This window comes from Myotis daubentonii, chromosome 6 (genome assembly GCF_963259705.1).
Source record: "Myotis daubentonii chromosome 6, mMyoDau2.1, whole genome shotgun sequence".
Classification (NCBI taxonomy): Eukaryota; Metazoa; Chordata; class Mammalia; order Chiroptera; family Vespertilionidae; genus Myotis; species Myotis daubentonii.
Window position 1 is genome coordinate 60218129 of NC_081845.1, and position 21080 is coordinate 60239208.

The 21080-nt window shown below is 39.4% G+C and overlaps 1 protein-coding gene across 2 annotated transcripts in view; it reads left to right on the top strand.

Annotated features, from left to right (window-relative positions):
- LCA5 (lebercilin LCA5) overlaps positions 1-18347 on the top strand; it is a 47918-nt gene extending 29571 nt beyond the window's left edge. For both annotated transcript variants that reach the window (XM_059701126.1, XM_059701127.1), the window contains exons 4-8: positions 6310-6447; positions 7500-7596; positions 8349-8488; positions 14078-14210; positions 15637-18347. In XM_059701126.1, coding sequence (XP_059557109.1) covers positions 6310-6447; positions 7500-7596; positions 8349-8488; positions 14078-14210; positions 15637-16469 — 1341 coding nt within the window. In that variant the 3' untranslated portion in view covers positions 16470-18347. The remainder of the gene's footprint in view (positions 1-6309; positions 6448-7499; positions 7597-8348; positions 8489-14077; positions 14211-15636) is intronic.
- Positions 18348-21080: the final 2733 nt, after the last annotated feature.

Consider the following 21080-nt stretch of genomic DNA (forward strand, 5'->3'; position numbering starts at 1 on the left):
GAGTTATATCCTCTTGTTGAAATGGCCCCTTTATCGTTATGAAATGCCCATCTTTATCTGTTTGAACAGCCCATGTTTTAAAGTCTATTTTGCTTAATACAAGTATAGCTACGCCAGCTTTTTTCACTTTCATTTGCATGAAATAACTATTTCAATCCTTTATTTTCAGTCTTGGTGTGTCTTGCAATCTGAAGTGGGTCTCTATTAGGCAGTATAAGTATGGGTCTTGTGTTTTGATCCATTTAACTACCCTGTGCCTTTTGGTTGGAACATTTAATCCATTTACATTTAAAGTAATTTGTGATAGGTATGTACTTTTGCCATTTTGTTCATTGTTTTCTGATTGTTTTTGTAGTTCTTCCTTTCTTATTCTCTTGTATGTTGATGACTTTCTGTTCTGTTGTGTTTGTATTCCTTCTGTATGTACTGCATATATACCAAGCTATGTTTATTTCTGTCTATTTTCAGTTGAAATCACTATATGTTTTATTCACCTCCTCTTCATTTATGTGTTTGTTACTATTTTTTTACTTCTTTTGTGTGTGTCCCTTAATTTGTTCTCATTACACATGATCTTCCCACTTTGCCTCTTAACCTTTGTATTAGCTTTGTAGTGGGTTAATCTACTGGTTACCAAGTGTCTTTTTCAGTGAGAAATTTTTTTCCTATATTATTCATATTTTGTATCTTTCATAAGTACTTAAAGAAGTTCCTTTAACAGTTCTTGTAATACTGGTTTAGTGGTGACAGACTCCTTTATCCTTTTCTTGTCTGGAAAACTCTTTATCTCCCTTTCTATTCTAAATCATAGCCTTGCTAGTACGGTAATCTTGGTTCTGCCAGTACCTTTTCATCCACAGTTTGTCTTGAAAAATCTGATAGTCTTATGGGAGTTCTCTTGTATGTAAATAATTGTTTTTCTCTTGCTACTTTTAATATTCTTGCTTTGGCATTTTACTTATATGTTTCATGTGGGCCTTTTTGAACTTCTTGGACTTGTATGTCTATTTTCTTAGCCAGGTTAGGGAAATTTTGGTCATTATTTCTTCAAATAAGTTTTCAATCCCTTGCTCTCTCTCTTATCTTTCTGGTGCCCTTGTAATGTAAATGTTGGTATCCTTTATGTCCCAGAGTTTCCTTAAACGATCTTCATTATTTTTCCCGATTATTATTTCTTTTTGCTTCTGATGGTGTGCTTTCTGCTACCATGTTACAGTTAGCTGATTTAGTCCTCTGCTTCATCTAATCGGTTGTTTCCCTTCCCCAATATATTCTCATTTCTGTTACTGTATTCTTCATTTTTGACTGGTTCTTTAATGGTTTTTATCTCTTTGTTGAGGTTCTAAGTTCATGTATTCTTTCCCTAAGTTAATTGAGTATCCTTGCAACCAGTGTTTTGAACTCTGTATTGCTTTTCTCCTTTTTGTGTAGTTCTTTTTGTGGACTTGTGTCCTATTCTTTCATTTGGGACATGTTTCTTCATCTTCTCATTTTGGTTTCCTCCCTTTGTTTCTGCTACATTTCCCAGATCTTTATTTTTTCTTTTTTTTGTGCTACTTTGGGATTAATTTGTTTTTTGTCTAGTCCATTGAGGTGTAAAGTTAGGTTGCTTATTTAAGGTCTTTCTAAATTCTTAATGTATGCATTTATTGCTATAAAGTTTTCTTTCAGAGCTGCTTTTATTGCATACCATAAGATTTGGCTTGTATTTCCATTTGTATTTGTTTAAAAGATAAATTTTTTTTGAGATAATTTTTTATTTCCCTTTTTTTTTGACTCAATAGTTGTCTAAAAGTGTGTTGTTTAATTTCCACTTAGATTTGTAGATCCTCTCATTTTTTTATTTTGAAATCAGTTTCTTGCCATTTTGGCTAGAAAATATAGTTGGTATGATTTCAGTCTTAAATATACTTGGATTTGTTTTGTTCAATTATATGATCTTTCCTGGAGGATGTTTTATGTGCACTTGAGGATGTGTATTCTGTTGCTGTTGAATGGCATGTTCTGTTATATCTCTTAAGTTCAGTTGTTCTAAAATGTGGTTTAATGCCAACATTTACTTATTGATTTTCTGCCTGGTCAGTCTATTTATTGCTGATAGTAGGGTATTAAAGTCCCCTAGTATTACTGTACTGTCTTTTTCTCTGTTAAAATTCATTATTATTTACTTAATAAATTTCAATGCTTGGGTATTTGGAACATATAATATTTATGATTGATTGATACATCTTCTTGATATATTGACACCTTTAACATTATATAATGATCTTCTTTGCCTCATGTTACCCTTTTGGCTTGACATCTGTTTTGTCTAATATAAGAATAGCTGCCGTCTTTTGATTTCCGTTTGCTTGGAATATCATATGCCATCCTTTCACTTGAGTCTGTATGTGTTTTCAGAGCTAAAATAAGTCTCCTGTTGGCAGCATATAATAGGGTCTTGTTTTTTTTTTACTTATCCACCCACTCTATACTTTTTGATGGATAAATTCAATACATTTATATTTAAACTAGAGGCCCAGTGTACAAAAATTTGTGCACTCGGGGGGGGAGGGGGGTCCCTCAGCCCGGCCTGTGCCCTCTCGCAGTCTGGGACGCCTCGGGAGATAATGACCTGCTGGCTTAGGCCTGCTCCCGGGTGGCAGAGGGCAGGCCCAATCCCTAGGTGCAACCCCTGGTAGGGCTCAGAGCAGGGCCGATTGGGGAGTTGGGGCGCCACCCCCTGTCATGCACAGAGCAGGGCGGACTGGGAGGTTGTGATGCCACCCCTAGTCACGCTCAGGATAGGGCCGATTGGGGGGTTGGGGCACCACCCCCTGTCACACTCAAGGCAGGGTCGATGGAGAGGTTGCGGCGCCACACCCTGTCACGCACAGAGCAGGGCCAATCAGGGGGTTGGGGCGCTGCCCCCTGTCACGCACACAGCAGGGCCCATCAGGGGGGTTGGGGCTCCGTACCCTGTCACGCACAGAGCAGGGCCCATCAGGGGGTTGAGGAGCTCCCCCCTGTCACTCACAGAGTAGGGCCGATAGGGGAGTTGGGGCACCGCCCCCTGTCACACACACAGCAGGGCGGATCAGCGGGTTGGGGCGCCGCCACTGTCACATTCAGGGCAAGGCTGATGGGGAGGTTATGGCTCTGCCCTGTCACACACAGAGCAGGGCCTGTTGGGGGGCAGGGAGGGTTGGGGCACAGCCCTCTATCACCCACAGAGCAGGGCCGATCAAGGGGTTGGGACACCGCCACTCTCACACTCAGGGCAGGGCCGATGGGGAGATTATGGCTCTACCCCGTCACACACAGAGCAGGGCCCATGGGGGGGTGGGGGGGTTGGGGTGCTGCACCCTGTCACACACAGAGCAGGGCCGATCAGAGGGTTTGGGTGCTGCCCCCTGTCATGCTGATCCTGGTGCCGGGAGGCCTTGTGGCTCCGCTGGTCCCGGTGCTGGGAGGCATATTACCCTTTTACTATATAGGGTAGAGGCCTGGTGCACGGGTGGGGGCCGGCTGGTTTTCCCTGAAGGGTGTCCTGGATCAGGGTGGGGGTCCCCACTGGGGTGCCTGGCCAGCCTGGGTGAGGCGATGATGACTGTTTGCAGCTGGTCACACACCCTTCAGGGTGGGGGTCCCTACTGGGGTGCCTGACCAGTCTGGGTGAGGGGCTGAGGGCTGTTTTCAGGCTGGGGGTGACTGAAGCTCCCAACCCCTCCTTTTTTACTTTTTTTTTTTTTTTTTAATGCTGGGCCAGCTTTAGCTTGAGGCTTGGCTCCAGCTCTTAGGCCTCCACTGCTGAAAGTAGGTTTCTGGCCTTTGCTTACAATGTTGCGATCTTGCTGGCTGAAGTCCGGTGGTATTTGTTACAATGTTTCTTAAACTGCAGGCTCAGAGGCCTGCAGCCCCAGGTGGGGAACGTTGGAGTCCTCCGTCACTGAAGCAAGCAAGCCTCATGTTAGTTTCAAGCTGCCTGGCTGCCGGCCGCCATCTTGGCTGTCAGTTAATTTGCATATCGCCCTGATTAGCCAATGGGAAGGGTAGCGGTCGTACGCCAATTACCATGTTTCTCTTTTATTAGTGTAGATTGATTATTGATATGTAAGGATTTACTATCACCATTTTACCTTTTGCTGTCTGGTTATTTTGTCTTTTCATCTGATTCTGTCTACCTTTGTAAGTTAGGTGGTTTTCTATGGTGAGTTGCTCAGTCTCCCCCCTTTTTTTATGTTACATATCTCTGGTTTAGGTATTTGCTTTGTGGTTACAATGAGGTTTACATAAAACATCCCAAAATAGTCCTTTTTCTGCTGATAGCAATTTGTTTTTATTCACTTATGTTTCATCTTTTTATCCTCCCCTCTTATATTTTTTATGTCACAAATTATCTTTTTATGCTGTGATTTTGTTACCAAGTTGTAGTAGCTGTAGTTAAACTTTATGCTATAATTGTTTAGTATACTATTTTTAAAAAGTTATAGTTTTCTAATTCTATCACCTTAATCAGAGTTTTGTGTACTTTTGTGTGTGTGGGGTTTTTTTTTTTTCCATTTCAACTTGAAGAGCTCCTTTGTTTGCCAAATCCTTATTTCTCCTGCATATCTGAAGGGTAACTTTGCTAGATGGAGTATTCTTGGCTGGCAATTTTAGTCTTTCAGTCTCTTGAATATGTCTTTTCATTCTCTTGGCCTGTAGCGTTTCTGCTAGCAATTGACTGATAGCCTAATGTGCATTCTCTTGTAGGTTACTGAGAACTCCCGCCTCCCTCCGGTTGCCTTTAAAATACTCTGTCATTAACTTTTGACAGTTTTAATATAATGTGACTCAGAGAAGGTCTTTTTGTGTTGAGATAATATGGTGTCATATTAGCTTCATGGACCTGAATGTGCAGTTCCTGTCTCAGGTTTGGGAATTTCTCAGCTATTATGTCTTTAAATAAGTCTCTGCTCCCTTTTTCCTCTTCTTCTTTTGGTTCACCCATTAATTTTGTGGTGGCTCTTTTAATGCAGTCTAACAGTTCTTAAAGGGTTTCTTCATTTTTAAAAAACCTTAGTTCTCTCTCCCATCTGATTTGCTCTATTTCTAGTGTTTTGTAATGCATTCATAACTGTTATTGAATTCTCTAGCTCCAGAATTTTTGGTTCTTTTAGAATTTCAGTATCTTTGGTAAAGTACTTCTTTCATCTGTTTTTCCCCAAAGTCATTGTATTGCCTCTCTGAGTCTTCAGTTTGTTGGATTTTCTTCATAACAATCATTTTGAATTCTTCATCAGTGATATCACAATATTCCATATTTTGGTCATAGAATATTGTCATTTTCTTTTTGTGATATTATCTTAATTTTTCATTGTCTGATGAAAAGTCCCTCTGCTACTGCATTTGACATAGTGAACACCTTTGTTCACTTTTATTCTAACAGTTCAATAGGTTCTTAATTAGGAGCCAGTATCCTATTGCCTACAGGAGGAAACATATTCCTTCAACTCTCTTTGTCTGCCTTCTTCCCTTTCCTTTTCATCCACCTAGTGAGTCTGGTCTCTTCTTAGAGAGAGCAACGGGTTTCTCCAGCTGCAGCATGCACAGCAGGGCAGACCTTTCCATTCACTACCTTCACTGCCTCTGCCAGAAAGGTTATGCTGGCCTACCTCTGCTGCCCCTCTCCTGGCTCCGCAGCCTTCTCTGAGACCCAGTCCGCCCACTTTGGGGTGTACAGATGGATGGATCTCTTGAGTTTCCTGGTGTGCTGGGCAGAGAAGCAAGACTTTTGTTCCATTATGGATGTCTGACTAGTTGTAAGTCCAAAGGGAGAGAAAAAAGGAATGACTCAAGCCACCATGATGCTAACATTACCTAAAAGAAAATGTTTTAACATAAATTCTTTCATAAACTTCATGAAACATGTTGAAGACCATGGAACTGCCCATTGTTTTTATTTAAAATATTTTGCAAGGTAATCTCTGTACCTTGAATAGTGCTGTGTAATTACGGTTGTCTTCATATCTGTTTGGCCAATGATTCTCATCACATCCTTTAAACTTTCTTTTGCTCCCAACTTAAATCACTTTTCTTGTACGCTTCAGACAAATGCTTAAGAAATTATTTATAAATCATTGTGAAAAACAAAGGAAGGAATAATAGCTAAGTATTAAATTGTTGGTCAGTCTATTTTATAGCTTGTTTTGTTTATGAACACTAATCTCAGCTTGGTTTCCATGTCTTGTACAGTACTGCTAAAAAAAAATCACTTTGATGCTAAGTGCATTGTTTTATTGTTGAATTATTTTTAAACACTTTTTAAAATGTGTACACATATCATAGGAACTATCAAAAAACCTTGAACTGAGTAGTAACAGTTTCCAACGACAGCTGCTTGCTGAAAAGAAAAGGGCATATGATGCTCATGATGAAAATAAAGTTCTTCAAAAGGAGCTACAACAACTGCATTATAAGTTAAAGGTAAGCATTTTATTTTAAATCATTATATTCAACCTATAATATTTATTAGATGAAAACTTAATATTTTATACAGTGATACAGTATAATTTACAAAATTCCAATATTATCTTCAGCACTTATGGAGACAAGGTTTGTTGTCCAGCCACCGTGGCTCAGTGGTTGAGCTTGACCCATGAACTAGGAGGTCTTGGTTCTATCCCTGGTTGGGACCCATGCCCCGGGTGCAGGAGACAGCCAATCCTCATCATTTATGTTTCTGTCTCTCTCTCTGAAATCAATAAAAACATATATCATTACTGTATTCAATGTTTCATTTTTTTGACATAACTTATTTAAGTTATAAAATCCTGGAAGAAAATTATGGAAACTAGAGTTTTTCTGTCACATGGTTGAATAATTCAGTGTTCTTCCTCAGCTAACCCCATGCTTAATTATTTTTAAAGTTATTTTAAGTAATGCCCTTTCATTTTCATAGTTTTTAGAGGAAATATTCGAATTAGTTACTTCGTTAAAACAGGTATTCTTTCCACTCTCTCCTGAGCTCATTGATGGGTTGAAATGTGCAAAATTTAGTGTTTAGATTACTTTGCATAGAATTTTTACTCTTTTAATCAAATTATCAGAGAAGGCTGTAGTCCCAAAATGAACAAGAATACTTTTCTTTTTTTTACAAAAAGATCTAATTTTTAACTTAGTAATTTATAACTCACATTTGAGAGACACTAATTAAATTCCTTGTCTCTGTTGCTGAGCCTGGAAGATAGTTTAGGTAGGACAATACTAGCTCTATCAGATAGGAATGGGTAGAAAATTAATTTTGCCTTATTTTCTCTCACTTTTTTAACTGCTATTGCATACTGGATTTTGTAAGGAGAATCATTGCTGTACCCTAACCTGAAGGTCCTAGAGACATTCCTTCCTACAGTTAGGTAGTTATAAAGGGAAGCTGAACTAGATATTCCAGTTGGTAAGTAAAGTACCAATTGACAACATGAGGATTTTTGTTTTAAACTGAGAATATATGTCCTTAATCGTATTGGGTTTGTTTTCAGGAAAAGGAGAGAGAACTGGATATAAAAAACATATATTCTAATCGTCTACCAAAGTCTTCTCTAAAGAAAGAAAGAGAACAAATATCAAGAAAAAATGGTATAGTAGCTGTTATTGTTGAAAAACATGTGGTAGTTGTTACTAATAAAAATAAATTCTGAAATAGAAGGAAGGCAAAGGGGAAAGAAGTTCATTGAAATAAAATTTAAGTTTCCTTTCAACTACTGACTAGTTTAATACTAAATAGTTTTCAGAAATTCTTTCAACTTTATCAAGTTTTTCTGAGTTCACAAGTTATATTTTACATAACTTATAAAAAATTTTCTTTATAAGCATACCCCAAACTAGATATTATAATGTAATGAACTTTTATTTACGTATCACCTCATGTTAACAGCTGTACATTTTACTAATTCGATATTATAGTATAATGAACCTTTATTTACATATCACCTAACTTTAACAGTTACACATTTTACTAATTGTATTACTTTTCCCCAAAGTATTTTAAAGCAGTCATTTCATTCCTAAATATTTTGTTATGAAAATACATTTATCTTATCTTTTTTTAAAATAAAGGTATAATTTCTCTCTTCTGTAGATTACATAAAGTTAAAAACATAAATTTTGAAAATGCTTTAATAGGATTTACCTGTCAGAATTGTTCTCAAGTTATATAATTGCCAGTAAATCCTAGAAACAAAAATATTAATGTGAGTAGTCTTGGAGCTGAGCAAAATATGCATTATCTCATTTAGATGGTAAATATACATACGAGCTGAATTCCATATATCTTAGCACTGTTTAATACAATTAGAAAAACTCTTTTATAATTTTCATGGTGTTTCAAGCTGCATGCCAGAGTGATTTTACATACCAGTGTACAAAAGGAGTGCAAACCAGTGAAGACTTCACGCTGGAAGAATCTCCTATTATTCCACAAACAGTCATGTGTTATGAAAACAAATGGGAACCCGAACTTCTTCCTTTGGTGAGTTCAGCAGTACGATTGGATACCCAATTCAGGGTTTGAAGTTATTCCTACAACACAAAATCAAACATTTTTAAATTTCAGCAGTGACACTAATGCTACATCTGTAAATATGCAACTCGCCTTTCAAAGAGACAGATAACATATACATGTATATTTTATTAAATTGCTGTGGATTGACTCTTAGTTCACATTGCATCTTTCAGATGCTTCAGAAAGGTTGATTGTACCATCTGGGTTGGAAGTAAAAGGGAAGAAAAATTTACCAAGTGTCTTACCTTGTGTGTACCAAAATAGTCCCTCAAAATCCTTGTTTTTATGTTTAAAAGCAAATTATAGTAGCTTTCAAATGATTTATTAGAATTTGACTGCATTTAATTTGGGGGCCTTCTATGTAATAGAATGTTGGAAGTTAGATGAAAACTGAGCAAAGTAATTGCCATGAATCTGACTTTATACCATTCAAATTAGAGTGACATTCCGTGGGTCTGTGTTGGACCTTCATTTCATAGGCCTTAATGTTCTGAATACCAGAAGGTACTTTTCTCTAAGAGGTTTTTCTCTTTAGTTTGAAATCCAAAGGAAACATGTAGCAGAGAGCCATCGTATTTTACATAATCCTTTATTTTGGGCCTTTTGTAAGTTTTCCCGTGACCCTGAGATCTCTTCTTGAAAGGATGAACTTTGTTCCTATGAATACTCTAGTTTTTTATTTTGTTTTACAATTTAGACAAGTTAGCTCTATCATTGAGACTAGACATCGTGTTAATTTTTCTTTTCAAAAGGGTAAAATATGGAATAACAAAGTAATTCTTTTTTAAACATTTTTATTGATTTCAGAGAGGAAGGGAGAGAGATATAGAAACATCAATGAGAAAGAATCTCTTATTGGCTGCCTCCTGCACGCCCCCCTGCTGGGGATCGAGCCCACAACCTGGGCATGTGCTCTTGACTGGAATGAAACCCAGGACCCTTTAGTCTGCAGGCCAAAGCTCTATCCGCTGAGCCAAACCATAATTCTTAACTTAAATTTAAGAGAATAAAAATATTTGGTGTTTAGAAGATTGAGTAGCAGGAACAGCAACTTGATATAGTGAAAAGAGGATGATAGCCTTGGAATTAACACTGCTTTTTAGTTAAATTCTGGTTCTGACATTTGAGTTGTATGGCTTCTTGGAGTTGCAATTTCCTAATTTATACAATGGGGTGTGTTACCTTTTAGGGTTGTTGTAATAACTAATATTGAAGTTTATGAAGCTCTTTAAGACTGACCCTAAAACTTTTAAAGGGCCTCAGCAAATGGAAGGAAGTTACGGTACAGGCCAAGTTGCTTTTAGAAAGAGACTCAGAATACAATGGCTCAGACAAAATACAAGTTTCTTTTTCTTGTAATAGACCGAAGGTTAGTGAGTGGTCCAGAATAGGTAGACAGCTTTATTTCATTCTTTGTGTTTAGTGTTTCCTTCCACGCCCCGCGTGGAGTAGGGTTCGGTATCTGAAAGAGGAGCCGCACAACAAAGGAGAGAAAAAGCCACGAGATAATTTTGCAATATTGGGGGACCAGGCGGCAAGTCCCGAAGGACTTCCTCCCGTGCTCAGGCCTCACCAAGCTTTTATTGATTCTGGGATGCACCCATAGCATAGCCCTTAGGCAGGTGACCCCTGGCAACAGGCAGACTAGCCCATCAGCAAGGATTTACATAATAATAAATGGGGGAGTAGTTTCAGCTACCACTGTCTGGACAAACAGAGGTGGCGCCTAGCTCTGACCTTTGCTAGGGCTTCAAAGGCACCCAGCCTTTGGGGGGGTTCTCTGTCTATGTTTATCAGATAGTGAAGACAATAAACAGTTTCCCACACTTTGTCTTACTGCTCTTCCATCTTAAAGAGTGTAGTTCTCTTCTCTATGCTTGAAAATGGCTCACCACCCCTATGAGAAGGAGGAATAAGGAAGTAAAGGGCAAGCAGCTTTTGCTTTTATACATGTGATCAGAAGTTGTATACATAGTACTTCCACTCCTACCTTATTGGTCCTGTCTAGCTGCAAGGGAGGCTACTCAGTGTAGTCTCCAGTTAAGCAACCCTGTTCTCTGCTAAAACTCAAGTATTTTGTAACTAAAAGGGAGGAGGGGAAGATGAATACTAGGGAACAGTACTCAACTAATACAAGTCTACTAAAAATACTAATAGACATTTTACTCTTAAGAAAAATTACACATCTGAAAGGGGCATCAGAAACTAGGAATTTAAGTTGATATTTTTATTTGATTTAAATATTACAAATTTATTTTATTTTTTATTTTTTTTTAATTAAATCTTTATTGTTCAGATTATTACATTTGTTCCTTTTTTTTCCCCCCCCATAACTCCCCTCCTCCCAGTTCCCGCCCCACCCTCCGCCCTCACTCCCCACCCACTGTCCTCATCCATAGGTGCACGATTTTTGTCCAGTCTCTTCCCACATCTCCCACACCCCTTTCCCCCCCAGGAATAGTCAGTCCATTCCCTTTCTATGTCCCTGATTCTATTATAATCAACAGTTCATTCTGATCATCAGATTATTTATTCACTTGATTCTTAGATTCACTTGTTGATAGATGCATATTTGTTGTTCATAATTTGTATCTTTACCTTTTTCTTCCTCTTCCTCTTCTTAAAGGATACCTTTCAGCATTTCATATAATCCTGGTTTGGTGGTGATGAACTCCTTTAGCTTTTCCTTATCTGTGAAGCTCTTTATCTGACCTTCAATTCTGAATGATAGCTTTGCTGGATAAAGTAATCTTGGTTGTAGGTTCTTGGTATTCATCACTTTGAATATTTCTTGCCACTCCCTTCTGGCCTGCAAAGTTTCTGTTGAGAAATCAGCTGACAGTCGTATGGGTATTCCCTTGTAGGTAACTGAGTTTCTTTCTCTTGCTGTTTTTAAGATTCTCTCTTTATCTTTTGCTCTTGGCATTTTAATGATGATGTGTCTTGGTGTGGTCCTCTTTGGATTCCTTTTGTTTGGGGTTCTCCGCGCTTCTTGGACCTGTAAGTCCATTTCTTTCACCAGGTGGGGGAAGTTTTCTGTCATTATTTCTTCAAATAGGTTTTCAATATCTTGCTCTCTCTCATCTTCTGGCACCCCTATAATTCTGATGTTGGTACGCTTGAAGCTGTCCCAGAGGCTCCTTACACTATCCTCGCATTTTTGGATTCTTTTTTCATTTTGCTTTTCCGGTTGGATGTTTTTTGCTTCCTCGCATTTCAAATCATTGACTTGATTCTTGCGCTCCTCTGGTCTGCTGTCGGGCGTCTGTATAATATTCGTTATTTCAGTCCGTGTGTGCTTAATTTCTAGTTGGTTCCCCAATATAAGATCGAGGGTCTTATTAGTTTTCATGTAGATCTCATTAAGTTTATCGGCAGCTTCTAAACAGTTCTTGAGAGACCTTAAAAGTGTGGTTCTGAACTCTATTTCTTCCATTGACAATTTTGTCCTGTTTCTTTGTCTCCGCATTTTGTTATGCTTCCTTGGTGCACCCCCTAGTGGTCTTTGTTCGCAGTCTTATAGATAAATCTTGATTGTTGTAGCTAATTCCAGGGAGGGTTTGACCTCCAGGCCAAGTGGCTATGAGAATCAGCTGTGTCAGCAGTGAGAGAACTTCTGTCCTCTAGGGAGGTGCTAATCTAGCCTTTGCCTGAGGCTATCCGGTAAATGCCTCTGTGCAGGGCTTGGGCAGGGCGGGTCGCACAGGATCAACAGGGTGGGCCGGAGAGAGCAGTTATGGCGGCTCTCAGTCCTGTCCCCAGGGGCTCTGCCTCTCTGAGTCCCAGCACCCGCTGCAAAGCTCGGAGAGAAAGCTGCACTCGCTCTGACCGAAGCCAGACAGTCCCGCTTCTCCCGTTTGAGTCTGGGTCCCTAAAGACTCGCCCGGATCTGGTGCTCAGAGTCTGCGACTCCCTCCCCATTGAAAACAACAACCGTGCCCTCCGCCGCCAGCCCGCTCTGCGCACTCCGCACCTCAGAATTTGACTTCAGCACTGCGCCTCCTCTGAGTGTCCGTATGCGTTTCTCTTTCCTCCTAGTTGTAGGACTTCCACTCAGCCAGCGTTCCTGTGGTTCTGGGTGATGTCCCTTCCGTTTTTTGGTTTCACTTTTGAAGTAGTTGTTCAAAGCAGCAAACTCCAGCGTTAACCTATGCCGCCATCTTGGTTCTCCTCTCCTGATGGCCTTTATATTTAGTTAATAGCTTTTCTGGTTAACTGAATCAGATTTTGTTGTGAAATGTACAAAGCAAGGATATTTCTGAAACTGGTTTCTTCAGAATTTTATGTAGGGTATCAACACTAATAAAAGAGAAAAATGGTAATTGGCGTACGAGCTACCCTTTCCATTGGCTAATCAGGGCTATATGCAAATTAACTGCCAACTAAGATTGGCAGTTAACTGCCAACAAGATGGTGGTTAATTTGCATATGTAGGCACAATGCAGGGAGGCAAAAGGGAAAGCAGGAAGAAGCCCCCTGCCACTGACAGTGATCGGAAACCCAGGGGGGAGCTAAGAGCTGGGGGGCAGGGCAAAGGCGGCCCTGGGGCCGCCTTTGCCCTACCCCCCAGCCATGATCGGAGAATCAGGCGCCTTTTCCGCCCTGGCCAGTGATAGCAGGAAGTAGGGGTGGAGCCAGCGATGGGAGCTGGGCACGGTCGAAGCTGGCAGTCCCAGGAGCTAGGGGTCCCTTGCCTGGGCCTAAAGCGAAGCCCACGATCGTGGGGCCGCTGCAGCTGCGGGTCCCCGCTGCCCGGGCCGGACGTCTAGGCCAGAGGCGCCAGGCCTGGGCAAGGGGCCGATCCTGCGATTGGAGGGTGATGGGGGTCAACGCCTGAGGGCTCCCAGTATGTGAGAGGGGGCAGGCTGGGCTGAGGGACACTCCCCCCCCCCCCCCCCCGCCACCCAGTGCACGAATTTCGTGCACCGGGCCCCTAGTTGACTTATATTATACTAGAGCAGCGGTTCTCAACCTGTGGGTCGCGACCCCTTTGGCAGTCGAACGACCCTTTCACAGGGGTCACCTAAGACCATCCTGCATATCAGATATTTACATTACGATTCATAACAGTAGCAACATTACAGTTATGAAGTAGCAACGAAAATAATTTTATGGTTGGGTCACAACATGAGGAAATGTATTTAAAGGGCCAGAAGGTTGAGAACCACTGTACTAGAGGCTCGGTGCATGAAATTTGTGCATGGGTACGGTCCCTAGGCCTGGCCGGTGATCAGGGCCAATGGGGACCTTCATTCCGCGCTGCCCCCTTGTGGTCAGCACACGTCATAGCAAGTGGTTGAAGTCCCGGTCAGTCAAACTCCCAAGGGGACAATTTGTATATTAGCCTTTTATTATATAGGATTGGTTTTGATATAGCTTATAAATGCTTCTTTAATGTAAGAAATAAACCTGTGTGCTTTTGCAGCATCTTTCAAAGGATGTTACTTCTGACTTACTGAAAAACTTGCTTTAATTTCTCAGTTGGTATTACGTTTAATGGGAGATAAATCTACAATATTTAAGTAGCCTCTTTTTTTTTTAAACAATGTGTAATAGGACCTGAAATCTCAAGAGAAAGATGAGCATGAAGAAGCAGGGATTCTAAACCCAGTTGAGGAAAGAGAAGAAAATTTTGTTAAAGATCAAAGAAGCCATGTTGTAAAACAAGAGGTTGAGAAGCTGGAGGATGGTGAGTTTGTTTAAGCAAGTGATGAGTCAGCATCCCTTGGGAAAGGGTTAACATCCCCTAATGTCTTCCCACTGAAGAGTGAGTTGGAAATACAGAACAAAAAAAGATTGATACAGTGGTAGGGAATAATGACAAAGTTACCTTCAAAAATTCAGGCGAAGGGAAAAAATTTACTTGTATATTAATTAAGGTTTGATTAACATATGACTGAAGTACAACTGCTTTATTGTCTTGACCTTGAAACTCTCTAGTGTGTAGACTAGCCCAAGCATTAAAATTAATGAATTGTGAGGTCCTGAATATATTCCTATAATTTTTCATTGATTTTAATAAGTTAATCTTTAACATGTTCAACCATTGGTGTGGAAGTTTAGTGAGCCAACACACATGATTTCAGATACTATACATGAAGCTCAGGAATAAAATTAATTTCCCTCTGGATAAAAGGTCTTAAAGGTGTAGATGAGGCTAATCCTTTGATTGTATTTTATTATGTAGTAGCCGCTTACAGAGAAATCCTTTTTTCCCCTCTTAAAGTTAATGGAACATAAAATTGTGAGTACTGGTAATTGTTACTTAAATTAGTGTATGGATTTAAAACAATGTAACAGTTGAATAGAAGCTATTTTTACATCATTATTGGCTAATCCAGAAAGGATTATGCTTTCACATGTTAAACTATAGAACAGACAATTAGGTGTTCTGTTCATTCCTTTCTAAGTACCAGGAAAAGGAATGAAGTAACAGACTATCACTTTTCTTTGTCCTTTTTGACTTATATTTTTCCTGGAGTTCATATGGAATGATTTCTTACATCAGTAAGAATGTTTGCCATTCTTACATATGTTAATATTTTTAATTTGTTTACCTGGAAATCATTTCAAAATTATAGCAAAGTAGCAATAGCCAAAGAACTGTTTTTCTCCAAAAGAAGGACAGTCTCTTAATATCATTTCATCCCAGTATAGTTTTCAACCTCAGTAAATTTTACTTTGCTACAACCCATTTCTCTAATCTGCTGTCTCCAATCGTTTTATCAGCTGACACAGTATTGTCCTTCAAAGCATTTTTAAAAATATTTCATGAGATTGATACTACTGATGAATACAGACCCATTTTTTAAAAAATAGAATGTTCATTTGTAGTTTATCTGAAGCTTTCTCTTAATTAGATTCAGGTTAATGCATCTTCTGTCAGAATATTACGTTAGTGATGTATCTGTCTCAGGATATGACATCCATTTTTTAAGTTTAAGATAAGTCTTCCCCATCCATCCCACCACCCTCCTTATGGTGTCCATTTTCAATATACTGATAATGCCCAAATTAAATAAAGACTGTTGTTTTGTAAAAGATGAGAGTTGAGGTTTTATGTTTAAAAATATTGACTGTTATAAATTTCAGTTTTAAAATTTGATTTCATACAGAATGGGCAAGAGAAGAACTTGCTAAAAAGCAAAAAGAAAAGGCATCTATGCTGGAGATAGAAGAAAAGCCAGCATTGGAAACTGGAAGATACCAAGTGGAAATGTACCAAATTCAAAATATTGATGAAGAGGAAGAAGACAGACTGAAGAGAGAACTGCTGCTTGCTAAATTGAAGGAAATCAGCAGAGAACAAGAGTCTGTGAATCTAAAATGTTCTTCTCTGCCGTTGCTACCTGATTTGGAATCTAAACTGCACTCCCCAAAGAGAAGCCCCAAACAATACCTGTTCTCTGACTCCTTAGAGAGATTCTTTAATGGTCATCATTTACAAGACATCAGTGTTTTAACTGCAAAAGGAGATGGTCAGGCTCCAGGAAGTATCAGGAGCCCACTCTCTCCAAATGAGCTTGCATTTGGCAGCTATGTGCCTTCATTTGCAAACACAAGGAAGTCCAGTCCATTTAGCCAAAAAAGTAGCCTTTTGGATTTCCAAAGAAACAGTATAGAGAAGCTTAGTAGTAAAGGCAGTGCAGATTTAACCACAAGAAGAGAGAAAAAAGCCAATCTGATGGAACAGCTATTTGGTACCAGTGCCAGCAGCACCGGGTCCTCTAAAAGCAGTGACCGGAGTTCTCTTGCTGCCAACAAGGGAGACTCTGACCCTTTAAATGTTCTCCCTGGGGACAAAAGCAGCAGGGGTGGAGAACTTGATGAAGATGACCTTTTCCTCAGTGAAGGAAGAGGTTTTAATCCAAACAGACACAGATTAAAAAAGGCAAACCATAAGCCAGTTGATTCTGTAGAAGATGAAATTGAAGAAGCACTGAGATGAGTAACCAGGGTATACATTTTTTTTCCAATTTTAAATACAATATTTTAATAGTATATGTTATAAACATTTAGACTTTTTAATATTGAAAAGTTCTTATTAAGGAATGATTTTAATAGATAAATACAGTGCAAATAAAAATAAGTAGAGTATATCACACCACTTAGCTAGTTTGCCAAGTATGAAGAAGGCTCTTTTGAATGAAACCAAAAATAGAGATACATGTCTTAACTTCGTTTTTACTTTATTTACACATAGGTTCTACCTTTTAAATCAGCTCTTTGGGAAGTTTAACTCCATTGGAGTTCATTTTCTATTAATTCCTATTTATTTATTTGTACTTAGCTCAGTGAGGATATAACCAAGAATAGCCTCCCTGCTGATTATTGAATGTAAATTAAGGATGAGAGACTCTGTTGGAAGTGTTGAAACTCCCAGGTGGCGGAGAACGGGTGCTACTTTGGAGCCTCGTCTTTACTGGATCGGGGTGCAGGTCCCTTTCTTATATGGCAAGTCAGAGCTACTTTTAAGTGGAAGCTGTCAACATTGGGATTTCCCATTCCTTTGGAAGGAACCAGAGTTAAGCACTACTCATTTCCCAATTATAAGTCCCATAAATCACTTCCTAAAACTGTGCTAACATATTAGGTTCAATTCAGAAGACGTTTGTTTGCATGGACAATTCTCCTGACATGGCTTCCAGTGTAAACAGTAATTCCTCTTGTTCTCCTAAATTATTTAAATCTGAGATTTCATTCCAGTATAGAAAGATTTTCAACTCAATTATGTTTCCAAAGTAATGTAACTTGGAAATTTTAAAATATATACTATGAAGATTTGAATTTACAGTCAAACGAAAGAGAGAATGATAGTGTAATACAATTGCAGTTAAAGGAGTTTTAGAAATGGGATTTCTGACTTGCAATGTAGGGGGATGTTTTACTATTGAAATGCATTTGCTTTAGTCTTTTGCTCTTTATAGCTCACTTTATCTACAAAAGATTTTATGACCTTGGATTATGCTGGGTATGGTTGTTCTGTAAGTAGTAATACATTACCAACCAAGGAGAGATTTCTGTTAACAATGGCAAGTGGTAGAAATAGTGTGTTGAAGGAAGAGTAAAGAAAATGTAGATTGGCACTTATTCTAAAGCGAGGTGGTTTTTTTATTTTTTCACTCAGTATGATTTCTAATGCCAGGCATACATACTGATGAGGGTGCAAGTTTTATCTTGAGTTCTTATAAATGCTTATTATTGACTATAATTTCATAACTGTTTGACACGACTTACCTGGTTAGGTCTCTAATTAAAAGATATACCAGCAGTTTTTTAAATTGTAGTCCTATCATTTATTGGGAATTGAATCTCCCAAAAGTGCTAAACTGTATTTTTAAATGTTTTAATAAATACATTTTTATATCTGATGTAAATACACATTTTGTGTAGTCTAATATATGTGAACCACAATAGTGTAATGAAGTTCTTGATAAAATGTTATATTAATTTTGTTCATAACTGCTAGTTTTTCTGCCAAAAGTATTCTAATATTTAGGTTACTTTGTCTTACAAGCTTTTTAAAAAGCATTTTGGTAAAGTTTTATATTCAGGTCATTTTAATTACTCTCTTACTTTCCTCTACCTGGTGTTTTCTAGGCTCTTTAACCAGATGCAAAAGACAGAATTATTAAATTTAAACCTAAAATTAAGTCATAGACGTAGAAGCATTATGGTCTGAAGCATTAAAATTGGAGATTAAAATGTATAGAACAGGATTTTCTTTATGAACAAACCATAGAGAATAAATCATTTATTTCTAAATGTCAAATGAAATTTGTTATTTGTACTCAGAACTTTTACTAATAAAAGTTAAAAACTATAACTTGTTGTTTGAGTGATACTTTAGGTCCCTTAGGAAATATATAATGGAAACAGGATTAATTTTTATTTCATTATTCACATTTTTTAGCTGAATTTGCCCTAAATCAGATTAGTATGCTAGTCTTATCAGATAATTATAGTTTTAATTAGCCTTTTTACCCTTAATAGCTATCATAATGACAGATATTCCTCATAATATAAAAAAGTGAGGGTAAAGAACTAAATTGAGTCATAAACTTATATGACTGACTTGCTGCTGTTTTTATTCTCCTCTCCATCTCATATTCTGACATACTAAAACCTTATTCCTTGTTGGTTATTAGTTGTGTATCTGCCTGGTGAAAAGGGGATGGGAAACGTGTATTACAGTAACGAAATGGACTTTTTAGGATTAAAGAAGGTACCAAAAATTGTCAAGGAAGGATCTGCCTTTAAAGCTTTTTCCTTTCTACACAGTAAATGCTCCTTTCATAAGAAAGTCCCCTATTATATCATTTGAAAGTGCTCTTTTAGTAAAGAGCATGTATTTATTCATTATGAGTGCTTCCTGGGTGTGTTGCACTGCATTAGATGCCAGGAGAGTAAGACAGACCTGTCCACTGCCCACACAGAGTGGATGCAGAACATGCTGAGCCACCCCTGCCCACCCCCCATCCTCCCTGAGTGTCTTTGGGTTCCTCAGCTGTTCAAGATTTCTTAAAGACACTTCTTAAGGTGGTTTTGAGGAATAAGTGAAAAACTTAGGTTAATGTTTGGCTGGGTGTCTGGTGTATCATAAGCATTCAGTAAATATCAGCTATTATAGCTAATAGTTTATTTCAGGACATAATTTTAAAAATAAAGCACAGACTGACTTCTGGTCAAGAAAATGAAGTAGGTAGATGCTGTCCTGATTCCTCTCATAACCACATCAAAATTATACAACAACCATACTTGAGAACCACCTGGAGACAAGTTAGAGTCCTATAACTAAGGGAATAAAGAAGCCACAACAGGCGTAGTAGGGGGAGGAGACACACAGAATGGCAGGCTCCATGCCCATGGGGCGGTAATTATGAAACAGAAGGTACAGCTTCTGCAGAGGCATCCCTAAGGAGCAAGGGTTCCCAGTTCCACATCCTCCCCAGCCCAGGGCCCCAGTGCTGGGAAGAGGAGTCCTCATAACATTTGGCTGTGAAAACCTGTGGGATTGCTTCCAAGTGAGATGAACAGTTGGAGTACCAGGCAATCCCAGGCATACGGATTAACACAGCCTCACTGGCTCGGCTCCAGTGTAGGACAGCAGCTTCAACAGCATGGGCGTATAGGGAGGAATTGAATTGACTGGCTTCAGGATGAGGGCTAAAAGGGCAGGCAGGGCTCAGGGCGGCTCTTTCTAAAGACAGAGGTGCTAGCAGGTGCCATAGCTTTTTGTTTTTTTGTGTGTTTTTTGAGCCCCTCCCCCCCTTCAATCATCAGGTGCAGGTGGGTGCCAAATCTGAGCCTTCCATTAACCTGGCTAATCCCACCCCACCTACCTCATGTTCCCTGACAAACCACTTCCAGCAGCTTTTCCCACACACGAGTTGCCTGCCTTGGCTCACACTGTAGACTTTCCTAAAATCAAAGGTTCATAAACCCTACACAAGCAGCAGCTGACTATGACGTGCTCTGTACCGCTTGCAAAACAGCCCCAAGACTGGCACAAGGGGGAAGAAGCCGTAACTGGTACTATAACTCCCATTTGGTGGCCCAAGCCTGGCATTATCTGCAGTTAGTGTTGCCCAGGTATGTAGCTTCAACTAAGTAGCCACCAACCCAGCACAAGAGGCTGCTGGTCTTAACCCACATTGTGGTGGCTACCAAAGGTCCGACGCATGGCACCAGTGGCAGCTGGCTTCACTTTCCAACATAGCCTCTCCCAAGGCCTCCAAGCCCAGCCCAAGAGGTAACCAACCACAGATAACTGTAGCTCCTTCTAGTCTCAAGCCAGGAATAGGCAGCTGACCTTGGCCTGCACCAGAGCCCCTCTCAGGAACTTCCAGAACCAACACATCCAGTGATGGCTTTAGGTCATAGCAGAGCACTACCCACCTCCACAAAGGATGTGTTTGAAGGGCAGACTCCACTGGCACCATAGCCCCACTAAACTGAGTCCTGCTCTATGGGGTAAGCCCCCACACAACAGCTTGTCTGATATAGTCACAGCCAGTCAGCCTGAGGGTCAATGATGTGCCAGCAGCAGACAAGCGCAACCAGAGCAGGAGGACACAACCCACCTGAGAGATACTGGAGCACCTGGTTCAAGTAACAAGGAGACTCTATCACTGAGCTCACAGGATACCTACTACTTACATTCCAGACGGGTCACGAGAATTCTCGCTTCATATTACACAGTGTTTTACAAAGTATATTTTAAAAAGATACTAGCTTGTAAGAACTGTAATAAATAACTTCAAAATGCAATGGGTATTTAATTTTAAAGCATGCCTTTAACATTTATGTAAAACATTTTTTGTACTTGTTCAATAGAAACTTGTCTGGCCACTGGGTAAAGCTAGCAATAAAACTACTGGTCTGCAATGTGTTAAGGTCACTCTGCCAAGACAGGGAGATATAGCATACCTACCTAATACATAGAAACAAACACAGGGTGGTAGCTAAAATGAGGAGACAAAGAAACATCCCAAATAAAAGAATAGGACAAAATTCAAGTAAAAGAAAGGAAATGGAGACAGTAATCTACCAGATACAG